This window comes from Athene cunicularia (genome assembly GCF_003259725.1).
Source record: "Athene cunicularia isolate RWA chromosome 8 unlocalized genomic scaffold, athCun1 chr8_part1, whole genome shotgun sequence".
NCBI classification, from domain to species: domain Eukaryota; kingdom Metazoa; phylum Chordata; class Aves; order Strigiformes; family Strigidae; genus Athene; species Athene cunicularia.
The window spans coordinates 16,729,708-16,751,524 of NW_020799109.1; the positions used below are offsets into that span (position 1 = coordinate 16,729,708).

The 21,817-nt window shown below is 35.9% G+C and overlaps 1 protein-coding gene across 1 annotated transcript in view; it reads left to right on the top strand.

Moving 5' to 3' along the window:
- Window positions 1–21,817, top strand: part of HS2ST1 (heparan sulfate 2-O-sulfotransferase 1) — a 35,656-nt gene that overhangs the window by 4,277 nt on the left and 9,562 nt on the right. The window contains exons 2-4 of the mRNA XM_026854187.1: window positions 11,511–11,749; window positions 17,981–18,066; window positions 21,580–21,718. Of these exons, the coding sequence (XP_026709988.1) occupies window positions 11,511–11,749; window positions 17,981–18,066; window positions 21,580–21,718 (464 nt within the window). The remainder of the gene's footprint in view (window positions 1–11,510; window positions 11,750–17,980; window positions 18,067–21,579; window positions 21,719–21,817) is intronic.

Here is a 21,817-nt window from a genome sequence, read left to right on the forward strand (position 1 = left end):
TCAAGTGAAATTTATTCTACCTGGCTTGAATAATGGCTTGGATTAAAATATCTGATTTAACACTCTGAAGACGTAACTTCAACTTCATATAGCAAAAAGGAAGACTCATGTCATTTTTTCATACATGCTTTATTTGAATTACCGACAGATATTAAAAAATATATATCCTTACATGGTTACAGCTTGTTAACATAAAAATGAACTTTTCAACCTTACTATTCATATACACAAAAATAGTAATTGAGACTAATGAAATCTGAGGATGGTGACTTAATGCAACAGCAAGGTAAATTTATATTATATATATGGAAACCATCTGTGGTCACTGGAGACTTAAACTAAAAATCAACTCAGGAAATTTGGGGTTCACGTATGGTGATATGAAGAACAGAGAGTAAAAGCTTGTTTAAATGACTTAAGTAGCTTTAATACTGGCATAGAAAGGAAGCATTATGGCTGTACAGCTTCTCTGGGGAGAGCTGAACTGAGACAGATACCTGCATCTCCAGTGAGACCACATGGTTGTCAATGTCGCACACCTGTCTTTGGGAACATGGGCCACGAAGTTTCAACAAATCTTTGCTTGAAAGCATAATTTTCACATTGCTGCTCTTATCCATGCTGACCATGTAATATATTCTTTAAAATTAAGTTAAATATCTTAAGTGGCTCAGTATTGACAGTTCAAAATACTTTCTGTCTGAGTGACAGCAAAAGCATTATTCCCTTACAGAGCTCTACAGGTTACAGTCATATTAGAAATGGGTTAATGCTAGATTTTAGGCTATAGACTATTGTTGGAAGCAGATTACTTTGCTTGTGTGAAATAAAATCTGACAATTTAAAGTCCTAATGCCTACAAAAGATAATCTGACCAAATATGTTGGTTTTTTTCAAGACCAATCAGCTCTTTATATACTGTGCAATTCTACATCAACTGCCAACAAAATTATATGTAAAACTAAATTAACTTTCTCATTGTTCCAGGGGCCTTCATAAAAGGAATATTTTCATGAATTTGAAATACTAAAAAGAGAATCTTGATTCCTTTTCTTCTCTGGTATTATTGGGGGCTATCTATAGGAATTTGTTTTCACCTTTTTTTCAACAGCTACCTAAAATGCAGCAAGGGAATTGCTTGCCCTTTTGTCTGGTCAAATTTTCATCAAGTAGTCTTCTTTGTTCAAAAAAGGACTGATTTGGGGGAAGAACAAAATATTTCTCATGCATATAGAAAAATAATATTTTTTAATTAAAAAGCTTAATCCAGTCTAAATCAGGATTCACACCCAGAGGCTTTCAGTGAACAGCTGGCTCTCCTACCAGTGGGAAGTTTTTTTGTACAAAACCACCTTATGCACACCTCACCAGTCCTGGGCTGGTTCTCCTTTTACCAAGGACAAGGAGCTCCATATCACTCTGACATGTAACTAGATAAAGCTCTGTATAATTTTGATTTTGCTAATCGGTGTCTGCTGCAAAGAGGTTTTTATAGTAGTGCTGTTGGTATGCAAGTGTATTTGAACTGAATATGACTGCCACTGTTTCTTGGCATGGAGAGGATGGATGTGGAAGAGTTTCCATTATCTGGCTGGTTGTGTCGCAAGTGTTCTCTAATGCATGATTTCAAACTAATCCTGGGGATTTCATCTGGGTTTATCTCATGAAAGCCCAACTGAACTTCCAGGATAGGGCTGGGGAGTGTACATGTTTCAAGGACTTGCAAGCTTTCCTTTGTAATATTCTCTCTACTGACTCCTTGAGTCCATTGAGCCACTGCTCCTTTTAATGATCTGAAAGTCATAGGGGAAGGGCTACCTTTTAAAGCAGGTGATTAGTTTGTTCCAAAAAGAACCAGGTTGATATTGCATGTATTTTTTTTTTCCTAGTCCTGCCTGAGTATAGCTCGGACCCCCAAGTGTGAAGAGGTATAGGATATAGCAAGAGTTTTCAAAAGGTAGTTTAAAAACTATTTAGTTTAGTGTTCATTGTAGTTCTAGCATTTAATTATAAAGGAGTTTTTCTTTTACTTTCATTTCTTTAAAATGGCTTTGAGGTTCCTGAAATGTAATTTTTGAGTGGTCTGTGTGTTGTTAGAGCTTATCTTTATTAATGCTTATCTTTTTCATCTCCATCTGAGATGAGGTTTTTAGGCTGCAAGCCTAAGATTGGAATAAAAGATAAAGCGGTATTTTTGTATATATGTTGATATTTAAGTTACATGAGCTAGCAAATCTCTTGATTAACAATCTGCATTTTTTGTGAAAAAATAAGACATACTTTTGATTTGTATATAAAGCAACCAGGATATAGAATTAAACTGAAGTTCTTAAAATTAAGCTAAGAACAAGATAAATGGTTTTCACAAATAAAACAAAAAATATAATCAAGAGTTTATCTAGTCAGTATTTTTAAAATGTAATTAAAATTAATTCTCTTATGACTTAACAATGATGGGGCTCATTCAGTTTGCAGACTCATTTCTGTTTTTTCAAAGGACTTTACACAAACTCCTATAACTATACATTAAGGTTAAAAATCATATTTATCACTGTAAATGCTTAGTCTGTACACAGCCAATGTTAATTAAGCAAATATCATGCTGTATCTATTGGTACTATGCTGAATTATCATAAGCCTATTTTTGGTACTCTAACTTTCTAAAATTCCTAATAAAATATTTAGATCTTCTAGATCTTCTACCTTAATCACATCAGTTGCTGTTCTGATCAGAGGGCAGTGCTATTTGCTGTTTTTCTTTTTTTGGCTGCTAGACCAGCTGGCAATAGTTTGTTTTCCAGATTAGATTAATTTAGTCAAAAACTGTGTAGACAAGCAGGGGTATAAGTGTAATATGTTGGAAGTAACAGTATATCTTACCAATTAGTTTTATTAAATATATTGGTGACTTGCTGTATTACAGCATTGTTCATACATATAGGTCTTTCAATGATTTTGACGGTTTAGTGATCATCTTGCTTTGATGCCAGCCAGTACTATTTTAGAAAAAGTAAATGATTGTATGTCTGGAGAAGGCTTGTATAAAATAGCAAAGCAATCTTCAGGCTGCTTTACTAAATGGAGTCAGATGATCTGTATTGATCTTGCTTTCTTTCATTATTTGAATTGGATTTTGCTTGAAGGAGTGACATGCACATTTGTATAGTGGAATGCTTGTGACAACTATATCTGTGTATAAACCAGTTGCATTAACTTTTCTTGCTAACACTGAAGACCTGCATTATGATATTAAGGCACTATAAATAAGAGCAAGTCCTGCTGTTACATACTCAGCTGCAGTTTATTATTTAGAGAACAAATCCCTGATTTGCAAGTACTTTTCATTGCTGTTATCATAGTCACGGTGCTTCATAACAGTTTACTCACAGTCTTGGGTTCTAAAAAGCCACAAACCTTTTCCTTGTGTGATTATAACCTTTTTTTTTTTTTTTTTTTTTTTTTTTTTTTTTTTTACAGCTGTTATTCAAGTTTCTTTGTCCTAAAGAAACCTGAAATTGCAAGTGACTAGTAGGAAAAAAAAAAAGAATGGTGTCTATTGGGTTTGCTCTCATCCTAATTGAATTCAACACTTATGTCAAGCAAAACAGTTCAGTCTGAAGTTGGAGAGTGTATGGAGCTGTTTGACATATGCTTATTTTTAAATCTTAGTACCACACAATGTTGCTTAAAATGTTTCTGTAATTTTTTATGTAGTTGATATTATTTGCAATATTCAGGAGTCATAGTAGTGTTGCTATAGTTAAAGATTTACAGATTTCTCAAAATTTTGAAACTTTTTCCTTTTTCTCTGTTTTATTGGATGTTATTACACAAAAATGTCTACTGTAAGCCATATTTTTTCTGGGAGCAACCATGATTGTTGGGGTACCTGAGCTTTGATCTACAAGTGCAATTCATCTGGTATGTGACTTTTCATTTTTGTTTAGTTTTGCCCTTCCTGGGACAACTTGACATGTAAGGCCTTACCTGTCCTATGTATTATGTTATTAAAACACAGGTTGACTTTATAGTACATACATCGTATCTCTGGTCTTGTATCAAAAAAGGGCCACAACATGGCCTTTCATTAAAATATTGTGCCTGACAGTGCTGAAATAAAAATGTCTTCTTAGACATGTCTTCTGTGTGTTAACTGTAGTTAAAAAAAAAAAAAAAAGGAAATACTTGGTCAGAGCTTAATCTTTAAATACTCTCTTCCTTACAAATGCAGTCGATCAACTAACAAAATTTGCAGGAAAAAGAGAGATGCAGGCTCTGATGTTAAAACTATCTTGGGTGAATATGTGGGATAGTGATTTCACTGTTCAGTAAACATTTTCATTTTTTAGTTTAAGATCAAACTGTTAACAGTATTATACACTAATCAATATCCTCCTACTTACCTCTTCAAAATCAAGCCCTGGCAAAAATGCTGTTTTGAAATTAAATGACTAATATCAGATGCTAATGAAACTAGCAGGTTTTTCAGCCTCACTACTTCCAATTTTCAGACAGCTGCTACATTAAATTTTAGTTAATGATCTCGGTGTCTAGCTAGAGGTGCTTCCTTGCTGGTCTGTGTTGGATTTATTTTTGGGGGGTGGGGTGGGATATTAATGCTTTTAACTAGTTCCATTGTGCATTTGTTGGAGCTTAAAAACAATTCTCTTCTGTTTGGACTGTTCTTTTTTTCATTCAGTTCTGTAAAATGCATTAACTACTACTAAAGGAAAAGTTTTGGCAATATTAGTGACTTTTAGTTGTCCACTAAATTACCAAGTTTTATTACAGAAGGTCTTTTATATCTGTTTCATTTTCATGCCTTACTGGAAAAAAACAAACTGGAATGACATTTCTAAAATTAGTCATTAGAATCTCATGACACTAAGGCAAAGGAATTTTTAGAAGGGAAAGGAAAAGATGGGGTGTTTTTTACCCCTCTGGAAAAACCTGAAGTAACTTTTCTGGTACTGTTCTAAGTTTTGTGTTTGTGTTTCTGTCCTCGTATGTGCTTCACACATGATCTTCACTTGCTCTAGGTTAGAACTGGGCTCAGAGCACATATATGCCTGGGCTGTCCTGGAATTTGAGGACTTCTTAAAGACAAACATTAAATGAGAAGTTTTGGTAGGTATTTCATGGGCTGATTAAAGATAGCTAGATTTACAAATGAGACCAACAATCTCTTTTGTCTAAAATGCAAATAGCTAAAATATCTTAAGGGTTAAGACATTTTAAATTGCGTAAGTTGTTCTGAGCTGCACAGATAAATATCTAAGAAAAGAAGAAAGCAAAATGTCTTGAGTTATTCTTCTTAATTAGAAAAAATTATGGCTATTGCTTGTGGCATTAGTAGTGATTACCGCAAGTATGGTTCCCTGAAAATGGTATCTTTGTTAACAAAAATTTCTGAAGATGTGAAGTGATTGGCAGTGGGGCAGTAGGGACTGGGAACTCGATAGGACCATCTAGCCTCTGTCTAAGGGCAGTGGTCTGCTGCTTGAGTACCACTGTCAGATTTCACTGTTGACTGAAAAAAGTTAACTAAAATAGCAGTTTTGTTTCTTATTAATCCTTTTGTTATTTTTCTTAATAAAAATTTGGTACAATGAGATCAAATGTGCCTTGTTTCACACTTAAGTTGGATTTGCTTTACCAGTGGAAAGTCACTCAGCTCTGATAGAGAAGTTGCAAGACTAGCATTTTGTACTTCCATCAAATACTCAGCATTTTGCTTTCCTTGTTTCTTAACGTTGATTGTAATAAGTATATTTACATATGCTAACAAGGATATAGAATAGTTAATTACAATTTTGAGGATAGTCACTTAGAGGTAGTTGTTAGGAATCACACTTGAGAGAATCTGAAGTCCCCTGGACTGGTTTTAAGAGCACAGTAGGTTACCAGAGAAGGAAGGTAGGGTTTGCTGCTCTTAACTGACACTCCCCCCACCACTGCCCAGTGGATCACTTAGAATTGCCTGTGAGAGTAGTAAACATCCATTAACCAGCCATAAAGAGATATCAGGCTTCATGGAATACCTTTACAGAGGAAAAGAAAGTAGGAGAAACCAAAGGCTTGCCCAAAATACATGTTGGTCTTCAAGTCATTAAGTTGCTAAAGAATTAATGTAGTGGTTCTGCTGTTAGTAAGACTTAAAACTAGAGCAGGATAGAGTTGTTATTCTTAAAGGTCTTTGAGAGTGTTGGTATGTTAATACTAATACCTTGAACAAATTTAACTTTAGACATTTTTTATTAATTCAGTATTCCTGCAGTTTTAATTGGGTATAGTGACACACATCCTCTATGTCCATAAAATGTCATAGCACTGTGTTGATTCTTTCTCTTCTCTCCTCCCTTCCTGAAGTACTGATATCCACATACAGCAGCACTGCTCTGGTGTATAAGTAGTATGCTGCTAAACAGCTCCCAGAGGAGGCCACATTTCAGTGAAGGATGAAGGCTATGTGTATATGATGGGTGTATATAATTTGAAAATGAATCAGGACATTAACTTTCCCACATAATTATCGTTCATTTTTAGGCTGCTCTTCAGTTTTTGCTCTTCATCAGAGGAGAAGAGTCAATAGTGAGTAGATTTTTCGGTCTTTCTCGGGTTCAGTATTTAGGCCAATCGTGTTTAAATGCAGCTTTTGGGCAGCAAAACAGCTTGAGAGCTGCTCAGTGCCTTAGGCTACCAGCTGCTTGCCTAATTGGCCTGGGAGCACAGTGGAAAGAGAGCAGAGATACCAAGTCAGTTGGCGTCAATATTGGTTCCAACTGGAAGAAACCTGCTTATTAGTTTGAAGTGCCATCCAGTATCATAGATATACAGCAACTATTTGCTCAGGGCTGGTGCTATCAATACTAGCTGTCCAGTTCCTTTGCATCAAGCCAGTGTGAGTGAAGTTTGAATCCACAGCTTTTTCTTCTGCTGGGCGACACTTGAAGGCTGCTGAGCTAAAATTTATTTTAAGACTGAGCCTTTTTTCATCTGAGTGGGAGGTTTCACAAGGAAGCATGGCAGGCGCATAAGACATTGAGGAGAGAGCCTAAATAATATCCATAGATACATTCAGAAGGAAAATAGACATAGAGGACAAGGAGCATAGTTTGGGGAAGTAGAGCATTATGCTCTGAATTATTCTTCCAGATACTTCGTTAACTTGACTTTGACAGCCAGTGAGGCTCAAAATGTATCCTTCATCAAGAGTGGTAAGTGCTAAGCTATAGGGGAAAGAAGAGTTTGGTTCTGATAGATTTTCTTGTTAAGAAATCCTAGGAGGTTCTTTTGCTTTTGTGAAGAATGTGAGGAATTTGAAATGTTTGGGGTTTTGTTAACCTTTAAGCTGTTAAAATCCATGCCATTCTTTTTTGTTTGGGAAGATAATATTTTGTATGCAGTTAACAGTTGGATTTGAATTAAATGCTAATAAACTTGTTTTACTGAAGACATTAATCTGTTTGAATGTGCAAGGAATGTAGGCAAATAACTGCTTATGATCACAGTGATTTGTTTCTGTAATTATGTAACTATTGTTCAGTTGGGTTTTCAAATATTTTTTTTAATATAGGTGTGTATGGGTCTGGTACATTTCCATAGGTGATTTTATGAGTTGAGATCCTAACAAAATAGGGCTAAGCAATCAAACTCTGTCCATTCCTCTCCAAGTGTTACTTTTCCTGTTTAACAGCTGTTAAACAGGAAAACAAACTGCTTTGACTTGAAAGGACAGCAATCTTGAAAATGGATAATTTTTAATTTTTCCAGAATCAGTGGTGGCATACAGATTGAATGTTGTTATTAGTGCTTCTGCTGAAGGAGAAGACATAACTTGGCAATTATACGTTATTTTCTGGTAACATCTGACTGACAAACCCACTTGTTGCTAGCCATGATATTTCCTGGTTTATTACACAAGAGAATGGCTCAAGAAATATAAGTCATGGGAAGATGCTGACAGTTATGAAATTGAATAATGGATGATTTTGAAGAAAGTGTGGACAAATTGGTGAGAAAATAAACTTGTTCTGTTGTTCACAAACCAACTACTTCTGGCAACTGAAGATGTTCTGGGAGTAATTCATCTGCTGGTAATAACCAGTGTAGCAACCTTTATTAGGGTGATCATATATGTACTGCCTGTGTGCAAACAGTCCTTGCAGTTGCTGAAAGTTTACATGTAGGATGACTGCAGATGACAGAACAGCATTTTTCCCAACTGTACAGTAATTATATTACTTACTACAGTGAACCTAAACAGGCAGTAATAAAAAGTGAGACAGAATATTTTATGCCTTAAAATTACCCTGTATTATATTATTATGAAAGTCTGTCTGGTATTCAAAGTATCACTTGCTTAAATGCTGCTTATCTTTTTAAATTGATGTGGTTAATAAGCATCAAACTCTGTGTGGACACTCTTAACCGAGTTTAGACACTTGGCTCTTGATAATTTTTCCTAGATGTTTTTCTTACAAAATGAAGTTTAAGTAGAATGCAATGAAAGCAATGAGCAATGAAACTGTAGGACATCATTTTGTCCACAGGATCTCTGATAGGAAAAAAATGACCTAACCTGATTATTTTTTTGGATTTATTACAGTGAAACCAATCCAAGCTTATGTAGACAAGTTCTCATAATCAAATTTAAATCTGCAGGGCTGATATTTTTTGGTAAATGAAATATAAATAAATACATAGCATCTTCTTTCTCCCTATCTTACACATGTAAAAAGTCATTCAAGCATACATTAAATTTTCTGTTGTACTTCTAAAAACATAAAAACAATGTTCATTTTTCAACCATTACAGGACTTTTACTTCCAAGATTATTTAAATTTTTTAGAGGAGCAAATGGAGTAGTTAATCAAATGCCCATCAACTGCTCAGATTCTCTAACTCCTGATTAACTAGTTATTCCCAAAGACTATTCTCAGTTGTATGTGACCATTATTGGATGTCTTCCCTCTCCCCAGATAAATAAGATTCATATGGATCAAGTCACATGCCATTTTAAGAGCTAAACTGACTATTCAGGAAGTAACTAAAAAGCTTCCTGACATGACAGGAAAACCTGCAAGCTGAGACTTTGCCATGACTGGGAAAAAATGTGTACTTCTACAAAACTTGCAATGTTCCTTGTTGTGTTATTAATAGACTACAAGACTACAAAAGGCCATTAGGATGGCTGACCAAGTTAGACACTTTCAGGTGCTTTATCTTCTCATTTGCTTTAGCTTCCCTTGCACTTCAGCAGTTTATATCCTGCACTTCATCTCAGCTTTTGGTTTTTAACTATTGCAGTTATTTCAAAAAGGTTATTTCAGTTCATCATAAAGATTAGTTGTCATATTAATTTGAAATTTAAAACTTCCTTATTCTTTGATAATAGAACTATCTGTGTACTTCACACTTGTGAAGGTTCTCCTTGCATAGGTTCTTGCTTTCCCCTCTCACCATAAAAGTTGGAGGTGACTGCATACAATAGCCTTCTGCTAGTTGTATCTAATCATACATCTTTTATATCTTATGCATAGCCTTTAAAGTGCACTTATCACTCCAATTCTTGAATCATCATGGTTTCAAATACCTTATTAGAGGAACACTTCTCATCACTCCTTTTGCAAATCACGTCTGTTTCTCGCAAATGTTTACTTCTTACATGTAAAAGGGGAAGCTTCCCTCAGCACCAGCCAGCCTCATCAGCCCCGGAGTTCTGTGATGTTATGATTCAAATTTAGCTGAGATCTACTACTCATTTATAGAAAATACAGTTTAAATTTGTTTAATTTCACCTGCTCTAGGTGATAATCAGGATCCATGTAGACTTGGGCAGCCATGTGGTTAACTATGTCCCCTACCAAATGCTTCCTCTAATCTGTTACTGGCAGGAAGGGGAGGATTGCCATCGTTTTTTGTTGTAGCCATCTTCAGATAGATGAAACCTGAGTCTGTTGCCTCATCTCTTTCCAAAGTAGGACGTTTGCCAGCAGTGATGGGAGAGGTAGCAAATGAGAAGGGAAGGAGCAAAAACTGTGACTGATGTAGTGGGGAGCAACAGATGTCATGTGGAAAATTGAGATATACTCAATAAGCATTTTCTGCAAACATTTTCATACTGATGTAACTTAGTTATGGGGTGTGAGATACGAGCATATGAGAGAGTGAGTGAGTTTAAGCTTTGAAGCATTTCAGACAGATGGAAGTTTGTGGTTGAAGACAATTTATGTGGAATTACAGGCTAGTGGTGTTCACAGCTTAATGATTCTGCTTTAAAAGTTATTTTATGTTATAATTAAAGAGATGTGGTGAAAGAGAATAGGAGCAGCTGGGTTACAGGAAGCAAGGGAAGTAAAGGCTGAGAGCTGCTGCTGTTAAAAGCGTGTCGTCCAGGAAGAGCTATACCCTGTATAAGAACATAGTACAGAGAATTACAGGTTACTCTTGTGGTACTAACTTCAGCTTGCACTGTTGGCCAACACAAATTTCTCTGAATATATAATTAAGGCAATATCACAATAAATGAATCGAAAAAGATGCTTTTACATCTGTATTACAAATCATATTAAAGTATATACTTATCTAGAACAGAACAAAGCTATGCCTGAATCAGCACAAAGTATGTGATATCCAGCAGCAGAAAAAAAAAAAAATGCTGTAATACCGTGGGGTTTATTTTCCAAACGGGCTTTTAGCACTTAGAGCAGAGTTCAATTACTCAACGTATTGCCCTTTGTATAAAAGGAAAAATGGTTTATTTGAAATGTACTCACCTTGCCAAAATGTCTTGTTCGTAGCTTGCTTTTTCCATGTTTCTTTCTTTTTGATGTATTTCAATACTCAGAAGTCACTTTTCACCTTAATGTTAACTGCTTCGTAAGCACCTCTTGCTTCTGTTCTTGTCAAACTTGAAATTAATAGATCTAATTGAATTTTTGCAAATCCGTTTATTGTAATGCTTTACACTTGGGGCTTGTATCAATTGAAATAACAAAACAATGGTTTCACCTGGATTCCATGGCCTCTACCCAGTTAATTGACTAATTACGGTTTCCAGAAAGTTAGTATTCTTCAAATTACTTGAATTATTCCTTCTATAATGATTTTTAAATAGTTGTTTTATAGAAATTATTTGGGGAATTTTGAGGATGTCACCATTTTGATAGCGCATTATAGACATTTTTCTTCAGAGACAATGGCTTTCAGAGCATTAGTGTGAGTCATAGAGTATGGTGTGTGTTCCCATGTTACTATAAAAGTTTTGCTTTACACTCTAAGCATATTGTTTTCTAGTTTTGGTGTTCTGTGTCAGACTAACTCACCTTTTATCATTCATACATTTTATAGATTAAGTTTTGCTTCAGATGTGTCAGAAATGTATATAACAAGTGTTTCCTGTATTGCTGAGGCGTTACTGCTTTTTACAAGGTTATTTGCATTCTATGCTTTGAACTTCAAAATTGGTGATATTTACATTGAAATCTTGTATTTGTTATCCTTAACAGAAAGGGCTATTGCAAGACATGAAGTCCGAGAAATAGAACAGCGACATACAGTAGATGGCCCCCGACAAGATGTGACACTGGATGAAGAAGATGATGTGGTGATTATTTACAACAGAGTACCTAAGACTGCCAGCACATCCTTCACAAATATTGCTTATGATCTTTGTGCAAAGAACAAATACCATGTTCTACATATCAATACAACCAAAAATAATCCTGTCATGTCTCTGCAAGATCAGGTAAGCTGCTGCATTTGGGATGTCTTTATTAAACAAGGTGAAAGTATAGAAAACTTTTTTGCTGTTGCAAACTTATATGGTCTGATGGAATTGGCTTTTATGTCACATTTTCCAATATAAATTAATTCGAATGTGTTTATATTTTCTTTGTAGAGAATTAATATTAATTATTAAATGATAGGTTTGGGTTTTGCTGGGCTACTGGAGGTGATAAGTATCTGTTTATCGGACAAAAACAAAGCTAAAAAGGGACACAGCTAGGGCAGAAATTGTCTTTGTTGTTATAACTGTAAAAGTTTATTGTCAACTGTCTGGCTTTTGACTGTGTAATAATATTTGCCTGTCATCTCTGTCTGCAGTGAATGCAGTCTTATGTGATTTCCTCTCTGAGTAGTATAGGCACTGTGCCATGCTGTCAGGGCTATACTTCAGTCTTTGGTAGGAGGTCTGGTCAGGTCTCACAGGTGATAAAAAAACAGGTAGAAAGAAGTGGTTTTAAATAGCTTGCACTTTAAAGGATGAATCACTTTGCATCCACTTAAAGCTCTCACTAAAATCAGTGTAGTCCCAGGTTAGAAATGATCATGGCTACCACTGCATCAGATGAGTGTTTAAAAAAGATGATGAAGGATCATTGCTCTGTTTTTACTGGGGTGTGGTGTGGGAGTAGATTTTTTTGAAATAAAGTTTCTTTGCTCATCATGAGTGCACATTCAGGGAACTCAGGTCAGAGGTCTGAAACATCACTATTCTTATCTTCCCTGTCTGTAAAACAAATTTTCCCAAACTCTTGGGTACATACTACCGGTTGTACACTGATCATCTCAAGTTGATATGCAGCAGAGACAGGAGCTGTTCTGCATTGCAGCATGTCAGCACTGAGGCTTTAAGTGCATGTCTACAGGCAGAAACAGCTCAGCCCAGCTGCTGGCATAGGGCGAGGGGAAGCAGATGGTAATGGGCTTTCCACTTTCAGTTCTGTATGTGGGAGAAAGACTGAGGTAGGGATCTCAGCACAGGAGACAGAGTGTACTTCGGGGGTGACTGGGAACCTGTTTTGTGATAGCAGGGTTGTGCTACTGTTGGGTTTTTGCTGTTGTGAAATATTTTCCTAAATACGAAGGTGATATTGTCATACATGATTACTGAAATTACTTAGACTAAGTCTGGTAGCCATCCCTATAGTCCTGTCCACCACACAGGACAAGTGCCAAAGACCTGTGCACCAACGGAAGAGTGATTTTTCAGAAGATTTAACAAGCTTATATCTGTTCATGAAAAATCATACTCAACTCAGCCGTAGTTAGTGCTGCACTTCCAGCCACAGAATCTGTTTCTGTCAAGGTGTCTCTTTGAATTGTAGTGGTCTGTCCTGAAAGATAGAGGAGCTAGTGATTGATGGTATAAATTATACATAGGCAACCTTGCCTTAAAATTCTACTTTTGTTTGAATTTCACACAAATCAAATTTATGATTTACTGGCTTAGTTTTGTCTAAGAGAAACTCTCCTCCGCATCTTCACTCTAATAATTACCTACTGAAAAATAAAATCTCATCAATGCTGGGCATGTATACCGTACTGGCAGTCCTACTTTCTTTTGATACCACGCTATTGTCCAAGGTGGGAAATTATGTTGTTTAATTAGACAAGTGATACTCCTTTTCTTCAGTGGTCATTAACTAGGAGATACTGTCAAAGAAAAACTCTCTATATTGTGTAGTTGTTCAAAGAAGAAGAAATAATTATTTATCTTTAGTATTATTGAGATAGCAACTTGCTATTGTAAGTCATAACACAATTCTGAAGATGGCAAGGGTACTGAGTAGTAGCTGATGGGGTTTTACTCTTTGTGGGCTTGGATTTGCATGAAATATTCACATGCCACCTTCATCAGTATAGCTTACTTGAGTGTAGTAGGTGTATATGCACTAGTAGTAAAATACATAAACACATATAGAGACAAAATGGTTTTATCAGTGATACTGTTTGTTAAAGCAAATCTCCTTAAGCAAGGTGAAGATTGTCTTGGGCCTGAGATAAATTTGTAAAATAGTAAGCCCTCTGTTATGCACTACTTCTGCTGTACTTTTTCCGAACTGCTCTAATTCTGTAACAGATATTAAGTTCTCTGCCCATATGTGAAACCTTTACTTCTTGAATGCAATCTGAAAAAAAAAACCAAACATTTAAAATCCACTCCAAATGTAATCTGTATCTGGTTTGAGATAATCTGATAAGAGTCCCAAACACATGCATTTTAGTTTCAGATGGAAATTGTCCCAGCAGCCCTTCTTTCTTTTGCAGCTTGTCTGACAGCAGGATCCTGGGAACTGCCCCTCTTTCCACAGGTTGGGCCTTTTTTTTTTTTTTTCAGCAAGCTGAGTGCCATGTTGCATTTCTGACCTGTGTGGTCTGTAACAAACCACTTGATTTCATTAAATCAGAGTAGTTGGTAGGTTGGATTTTGTTACTTTCATGTTTTGGTACTGATACTTTGTCCATACAAGTGTGCTTGTATTATGGCTAGTTGGATGGCCACCAGCCACACAAACCTCAGCTTTTTTGTTACATGGTAAAATTGTCTTTTAAAACACATAAAACAAAATTCCTGTTCTGTCTTGCAGCATGTATTCTTGAGATATTACTAGAAAAGGAGGTATGAGAACATGTTCTCTGTGCTGTTTTTGTGAACATAGAAAAGCCATGGTACAATTATCCAGCATTTCACTCCCTCAGCTTGCTGTTTTCTGTTCCTTGTTCTTTTTTCTCACGTGGTTTCTCTCTCCATTTTTCTCAAAAGAACAACTCGAAGATACATAATCTTGCTTCCGAATGTATTCTAAAACAGTGGCCTCTTAGAGGATAGCACACTCATACTGATTTTAGTAGTACTTATTTCCTTTGCTGGTGAAGGTTTCAATGGCTTTCAGAAGTGGAACAAGTTGCAGCGACTCTTTTAGAAGTGGAAGTACTGTCATAAGCTCCAGAACATTTAAGAATTTTTCTCTTGGAGTTAGATGGCCTAGCGAGTACTAGTGTCCACTGCTATAAATGTGCCAGTTGTATTTTTCCTTCTGAAAAAGAATTGTTCAGGTAAGGCAGGTATCCTGGCTGTGCTGTGGCTGAACTGGTGAATTCTTGTCTTTTCACCATCTCACAAAATTTCTTCTCGACATCCCTTGCCTTGAGCTTGCTTGTGGTTTCTCATTGCATGCAGCCAATGGTATGCTGTTAACCTGTTTCCAGCATTCCTGACCCTCTGGTTTAGTGTTACTGTAAGCTATTAGCGCGTATGACAATTTAGGTAACTAAGCTACCAGTGCCTTCCTGCAGAGGGATTCTGATACAGTCATCCCATCATGCTTGGTCTTTAAATCTGAATCTGAGATTTCCTTTAATGGGGGCACTGTGTTGGTCTTCAGTCTTACTTGAGAGCCCTTTTTTTTTGTAGTTCAAATGGAAAATCCTCATCTATCCTTTCCAGGATGGGCTTGTGATATTCATCCCCCAGTTATTTGTAATTTTAAGTCTGTTATTCAGCAACTGACCAACAAAACTAGAATATAACAATGTGAAAAGCTGGGGTTTCTTTAGTAACCAAAAGTCCATGTGATACCAGGCCACAGGGTAATGGCCATACCACCTTTGGGGGCAGAGGGTGTGTATGTGTGTGTTCAGACTGTAGAGAAGAGGGATTGATGGAAGCAGTTAGTGGACAGAGATGACAGTTTACAACATCACTTTGGTTTGCACACACAGATTTCCTAGGGCTTTTTGCTCAGGCCAAGTATGCTGGGTTTGGGTTTTTTCCCTTTTGGCTCACCAGGACTTGTTTTAAATTCTTATCGTCCTAGAAACTGAATGTATTTAACTTACCTTTCAGGACATCTTACGCCCCCAGAGTATGTTTGATCTGTCTTTTTAATTCAGTGAAGCTCAGCTGATTTCTCACTTACTAAAGGCTGTGAAGCAACTTTGTAGCTGATTATATAAAAGCACCATGAAACAACTTCACAGGAATTCCATTCACATCTATCTGAACTTTTAAAGTAACCTCAAATTTTATTCAGTTGGGTTCAGATGGAGAAGCTTGCTTGGTCTCTTGAAAGCTCCAGTACCTGCTAAGCCCTGAAAAGAAAGATAAAATTGATCACATTTAACAGTATGAAGCAGCAAGCAATATTCATCTCTGCCCTAAAATGTGTGAATCCAGACTCATTGGGCTGTCTGTGACCTGGAACAATTATGGTCTTTGGAATGCTGCAAAGATTGGGGGGTGGGGAATAATCTCTTGCCTGCAAGCTAGTTATAGGTGTTAAAAACTTAAGTTCTCAGGGTCACAGCTGTTGCTGGTTCATCTTAAGGCAGATGTAAATGTCACAGCTGTCTTATAAAACCTTCCTAGCTTTCTCTTAGCTTGCCTGATGTTAAAGTTAATAAAAGGCTAGAGCATCAATCCTGTGTTCATGAAAATTAGTTCCTTATCAGGCAATGACATTGTAAGACAAAGTCAATAAAGGATTTTTTTTAACTATTACTGGAACATCTGAAGTTTGATGCCAGATGGTGGCATGGGGATCTAAGACAGAACTGACCCTTGGGATTTTGCACTTAACATTTCCATGTGTCTAGTCCTAGACTATTAGAAACTGAAGTCTGGCTGGTGCTATACCTCAGAAGGGTTGTTCATGGAAACATAACTGAAATGTACACCTTAATATGCATGCTGCACTACACACAATAGGCAGCATAACTGGTTTTCTAGTGGAGTTCTATCAGTTTGTGCTGTGGACAAAACCAGACAGAAAGCCAGTGCATTTTATGAAACATCATTGTGTAACATTGTACAGTGCTTTTCAGCTAGATTTGCCACAATTTTTATGTGAAGTATATGGTTTAAATTGTGAAATGCCACAGACTATGAAACTTATAAGCTGAAAAAATGAATGCTGCCTGCTATTTAAAAGTAATATGCATTTCTTTTATCTGAAAGCCCAAGAGACAGTGTTTGAAGAAATAAATAAAAGTTATCAACCTCTTGACTGCAAGTTTTGCACATTTGAAGAAACAGCAGCAGGCCAGTCATGCCTCTTTGAGGCAAATCCATTCAGGATTTTAGTAAATAATAAATATCATGTTTCAGGATGCTCTCAATCCATCAGACCTTAGAGAATATTAGTCTGTTGTCTTAAGGTCTCAAACTTTACTTTTTTTGAGTCTCTTGTCTCACCTCCTTATCTTCATGGTTATCTATGTCACTGTATAACAGAAAAGATATTGTAGATGTGCAGGAAATGCTGTCTTCTAATTCTCAGCTTCAGAAACAGCATATTGTTGTCAGACAGCTCAGGCAGTAAAAATTTGTCAATATTTTCTTTATTATCCAATTCAGTAATTTGAAATAACTTTCAGAGTTAAATGCTTTGATGTTAAATATTCTGTTCATCTAAAAGTCAAGCTATATCAGGATTTGCATGTCCCACTTAATTTGATCATACTTTCTGGTTTGGGGTGTGTATCTTATTTTGATCTTTGAAATGTAAAGCTATTCCTATTTTTGTGAAATTTGCCAACAGCTGCTTTATCAGCCCTTGTTTAAGGGCTACTTCATGCTTTAACATGGGAGTTTCACTGAAATATTATGTTTAAGGTAACTATTCAAAATGGTAGACTATAGATTTAATTTACAGTGTATACATTTATAAAATTTCTGGATTACTCATTGTAAATGTATTGCATTTTGGGATGGGGCAGCAAATGAACCACCAGATTTGTTTCTTATGTCCCAGTAAAATAGGTCTAAGAACATGCTTTTACTGGTACACTTTCATTTGAGGGACTAAATACAGATGAGACAGTTCCATCAAAGCATTTTTACTTATTGCTGAGGGAATTCCACATTCCTTTTACATTACAAATAAAAGGGACTGACAAAAATGTAAATGTTTGTCTTCCTAATTTTTTGTGGTAGCTTTCCTTGAATTGCCCTTCTGATTACTGTATTTTGCTTTTGTTTAGTTTCTGATCATTAAATTGTGATTATCTAAAATGAGTTATCTGTTTGCTTGCAGAAAAGTCTATTTTAGCTGGCACAAATTCTTTGGTAATAGTCAAAATAGACTTTTTTCTAATGCATTTATAAGATTTTGCTTACAAACCAGAAAACACCATGTATGGGGAAACTTAATGTGTTCCAGCTGTACTGAAACTCTGCTGTCTACTTTTACAGGTCCGATTTGTGAAGAATGTGACTTCCTGGAAGGAAATGAAACCAGGATTTTACCATGGACATATATCTTATTTGGACTTTGCAAAGTATGTTACAGTTAGAATTATCTGTTGAGTAGCTTAGTAGCTTAAGTTGCTTGGATCTAGCTGGGATATTAGTGCCCTCTAGTGCTAAAAGTCTAGTGATGAAAGACAACTGCAGTTTTGAAAAATTCACGCACTGAAATTCCTATGATGAGCTATATTTAGTTTTGATTTTCAGTTTTCTCTTGTCTTTTTGCATGATAAAATGTAGCTGAGTCTCATTTCAAAACTATTTATATTCTAGGTTTAGTATCCCTTGTCTGAAGTTTGTTTTACTGAAAATTCTAGTTTTCTCTGGAACACTGGCAATTCTGCCTTAGGCTTGGCTTCCTGTTCTGAAAAGTTCAAGATACCTGTTCTCAAATATGGTTTATGTAACAAGTAATACCACCTGCCTCTTAAGTTATGTAGTTCCTCTCCATCAGAGTATCACTTTACAGTTTATCAAAATATTAAAAGTTATATTTTTAAAGCAGTTTTCTAGCTGATAACTTGCTGTAAAAAGCATTTAAATAATTCTTGAGGAGTTAAATCCTGTTACTTAAAAACTAATTTTAGAGAAAATGAGGTCAAAATTCTCTCAGTGACTTCAAAGATTCAGGATCATATCTGTATTGCCAGTTCCATGTGTTTTCTTATTTTTCTTCTGTATCTAAGGCGGTGATCCTTAGTAGCTCAGTCTTGTGAAATCTCACCTTAAACAGGAAAGTCAGTTTTGATTATGATGCTTATTAGGTAATGCTTCAACTTGTACTTGCAGCATGCAGAAAATGGTTTAAATTTGAAAGCAGAGTTTTCAGATCTCAGCACATGTGACTGCACAAACAATAATAACTACTACTTTTACCTCTTGCTGGTGGTCAATCCTGAGTAATGTTATATTTCTGTGTATTAAAACATTTATTTGATAAAATGATGGTTTTGTATATAAGAATTTGTTTTGATTGGTCATTGCTTTTAATTATTCATTTTGTTATGTACACTGATTTTTAATTCTAGCTTTTTATTACAAAGAATGAGAAGGGGAAGTGAGAAATTCATAGATTCCCAGAGCAGTATATTATATAATAGAAAATGCTAAAAGCTGCAGTAATAGCTGGAAGTTACCAATGGCACCAAGTAAAAGCTTGAAGTTTACACAGAATAACAGGCAAGAAGTCTTAATTGAATATCAATCAGTAAAATAAAATGTATCAAATTTCATTAGCTTCCTTTCTGGCTTTTTAAACTTAAAATGCTGCAACATTAGTAAACCCTTGAACTGAATAACAGTTTTCTGGAAAAGCAAAGGTGAGCGTTATTTTATACATTACTGACTTCATAAAGCTGAGAATATTTTCAGATACTAGAACTTTTTAAAATAATTATTTTATGTCTAGAAAGCATCTAAGCAATTTCATGGACTTTTCACCTTCATCTTCCTTCCAGGACTGTGTTATCCTTGTGTTCGCTGTTTGTTATCCTTTCATGTAAATGATTTATTCTTTTCCCACAACAGCATGCTTTCTCGTACTTTGGGTTTTCATTATTAAAATAATACATTGAATGCTCTGGCTGTGCTTGACAAGGTCCACATTTTTAAGACTGTGAGGTGTGTTCTTGTAGATGAGAAGTGTAAAATATTTCAAAAAAGTCTATGCCTGCTTTATATGCAGACATCAGACTTGGGTCCAGTGTCAAATACCAGAAGTACCTCTTAAATTATGCTGTAGCTTAAAGTACTGGATTCAGTTACTGTCTTACAGTATTGAGGAGGGGTTATAACAACCCATCCATATAGAAATTACAGTAGTAAAAGGGGTTTTTTTCCAGTGTTTTAATTTTTGATCTACCCTTATTCTCTATTTTCCCTGGTAAACAGTTGAAAAAAAGTTTTTTGATGATGCAATTGCCAAATCATTAGTGTTATTAATGAAGTTACAATAGTAAGTGGCTTTTGTTATTGTAACTGAAGTTAGTTTTGTGAAGTCATCTTCAAATCCATTTGAAGGTACAATCCCAGCACAAACATTTCTAAGGGCTTTGAGACCTTCATTTAACCCACAAATACATATTATTGGTTGAGGCTGCTACTGTATCAAAATGGTTTGTTGTAGCCTTATGCAGCACTTGCAGTAGAGTCTGCAGAAGGGGACACACCCCCACGTCCCAGGCACTTCAGTGGACCTGAAAGAGGGTGCAGTTCAAAGTCAGGATTTAGCATCAAAATAGTTGAAACATTCACACACTCCTGTTTTGCAGACTTAGGGGAGTATGAGCTGGCATAGACAGATGTCAGCAATGCTGCCTTTAACTGCTAGTCTGATTCATTGGTACTCTCCTGGCAACATCTGAAGAATCAGTTGCTCTTTCTGAAGCCTTTAAGAATTTCTGTATCTGTAGTGATGGTCTTTTGCCAAAGTAATGCCTTTTAATTGTTTGGGGTTTTTTTCTAACTTCCTATTTTCGGTTGCTTATTGTATGTTTCTGTTCTTCAGCTTTTCAACTTATCTGGTATTATAATTTACAGAGTACCATTTAACAGTAATGGTACTGCATCTTAGAATACAAGCACTCTATGTTTTAGCCAAGCTAGGAGGCTTGAATGGCCCTCTGTCAATGCAGACACTTTCCCAGTTTGCATGGGAACAGAGGAGCTCCCAGCTTTACTTCAGGGCACTTAACACACTTGCAATTTCCATTGTGATATAACCTCTTTAATGTTTGGATACCATGTTTATTTGCTACAGTATGTCTGAAATGGAAAAGAAGATAAAACTTAGAAACGTACCATAAAAGCTGTCTTGAATGTAGATCACTGAAGAGTAGCATTTGCACTAAATAGTTTTAGTGATTTAAATCTTTCCTGCGTCCTATGTGCTTACCACCTCATTTCAAATTTCCTGTTTGTACCACAGTAAATCCACATTTGCTTAGGGTAAATGTCTAAGGAAACATGTTATATCTTTAGATAGATAAGTTAATACAGTTACAGGTACTGTCTTAGGTTATATTTAATAAGCATAGCCATATGGATTCAACCCAGGTAATGGATGGGCTGTGAGCTCTGTCTTCCTTCTGTTAGAGTTTGTGTGTCTGACAACTGAAGACCTACAAGGAAAACCCCTTGCAGCATTGCATAGCACAGTTCAGGAGGACAGGAACTCGGTATCAAGCTTCATTAAACTTGTTATAAATGTATATGTGGCTGCTAGACTAGTTAAGGCATTTCCTAGAGTCAGGATGATTGTATAAACATTTTTAGTATCTACTGTGTGAGAATACTTCTGTTTTGTCTGTTTCTCTAATAAAAAAAAAATGAAAATCACAATGCTAGGAAAACTGAAATTCAACTGACTTTCACCTCCACGTAACACACTGGATATGAGGATGAAAGGAAATGATCATTAAACTTCCTTTCACTGTCATCTTCTCTGTACGTAGATTTCCATTGTATCAATAGAGACAGGCTTTTCCATATTAGATGAGAATCTTTGATTTGGCCTTTAAAAGACATTTTTTCCTCTTTCACTTTAGATTTGGTGTTAAAAAGAAACCAATTTACATAAATGTCATAAGAGATCCTATAGAACGACTAGTTTCTTACTATTACTTTCTGCGCTTTGGAGATGATTACAGACCAGGGCTACGGAGGCGAAAACAGGGGGATAAAAAGGTAGAGTATGCTTTATTATATATGTTGTTCTTACTAAAGTTAATGTGAAAACAGTTTTTTAAAATGTCCTGATAAAAGCTGACTAGTTCTTGTATCAGC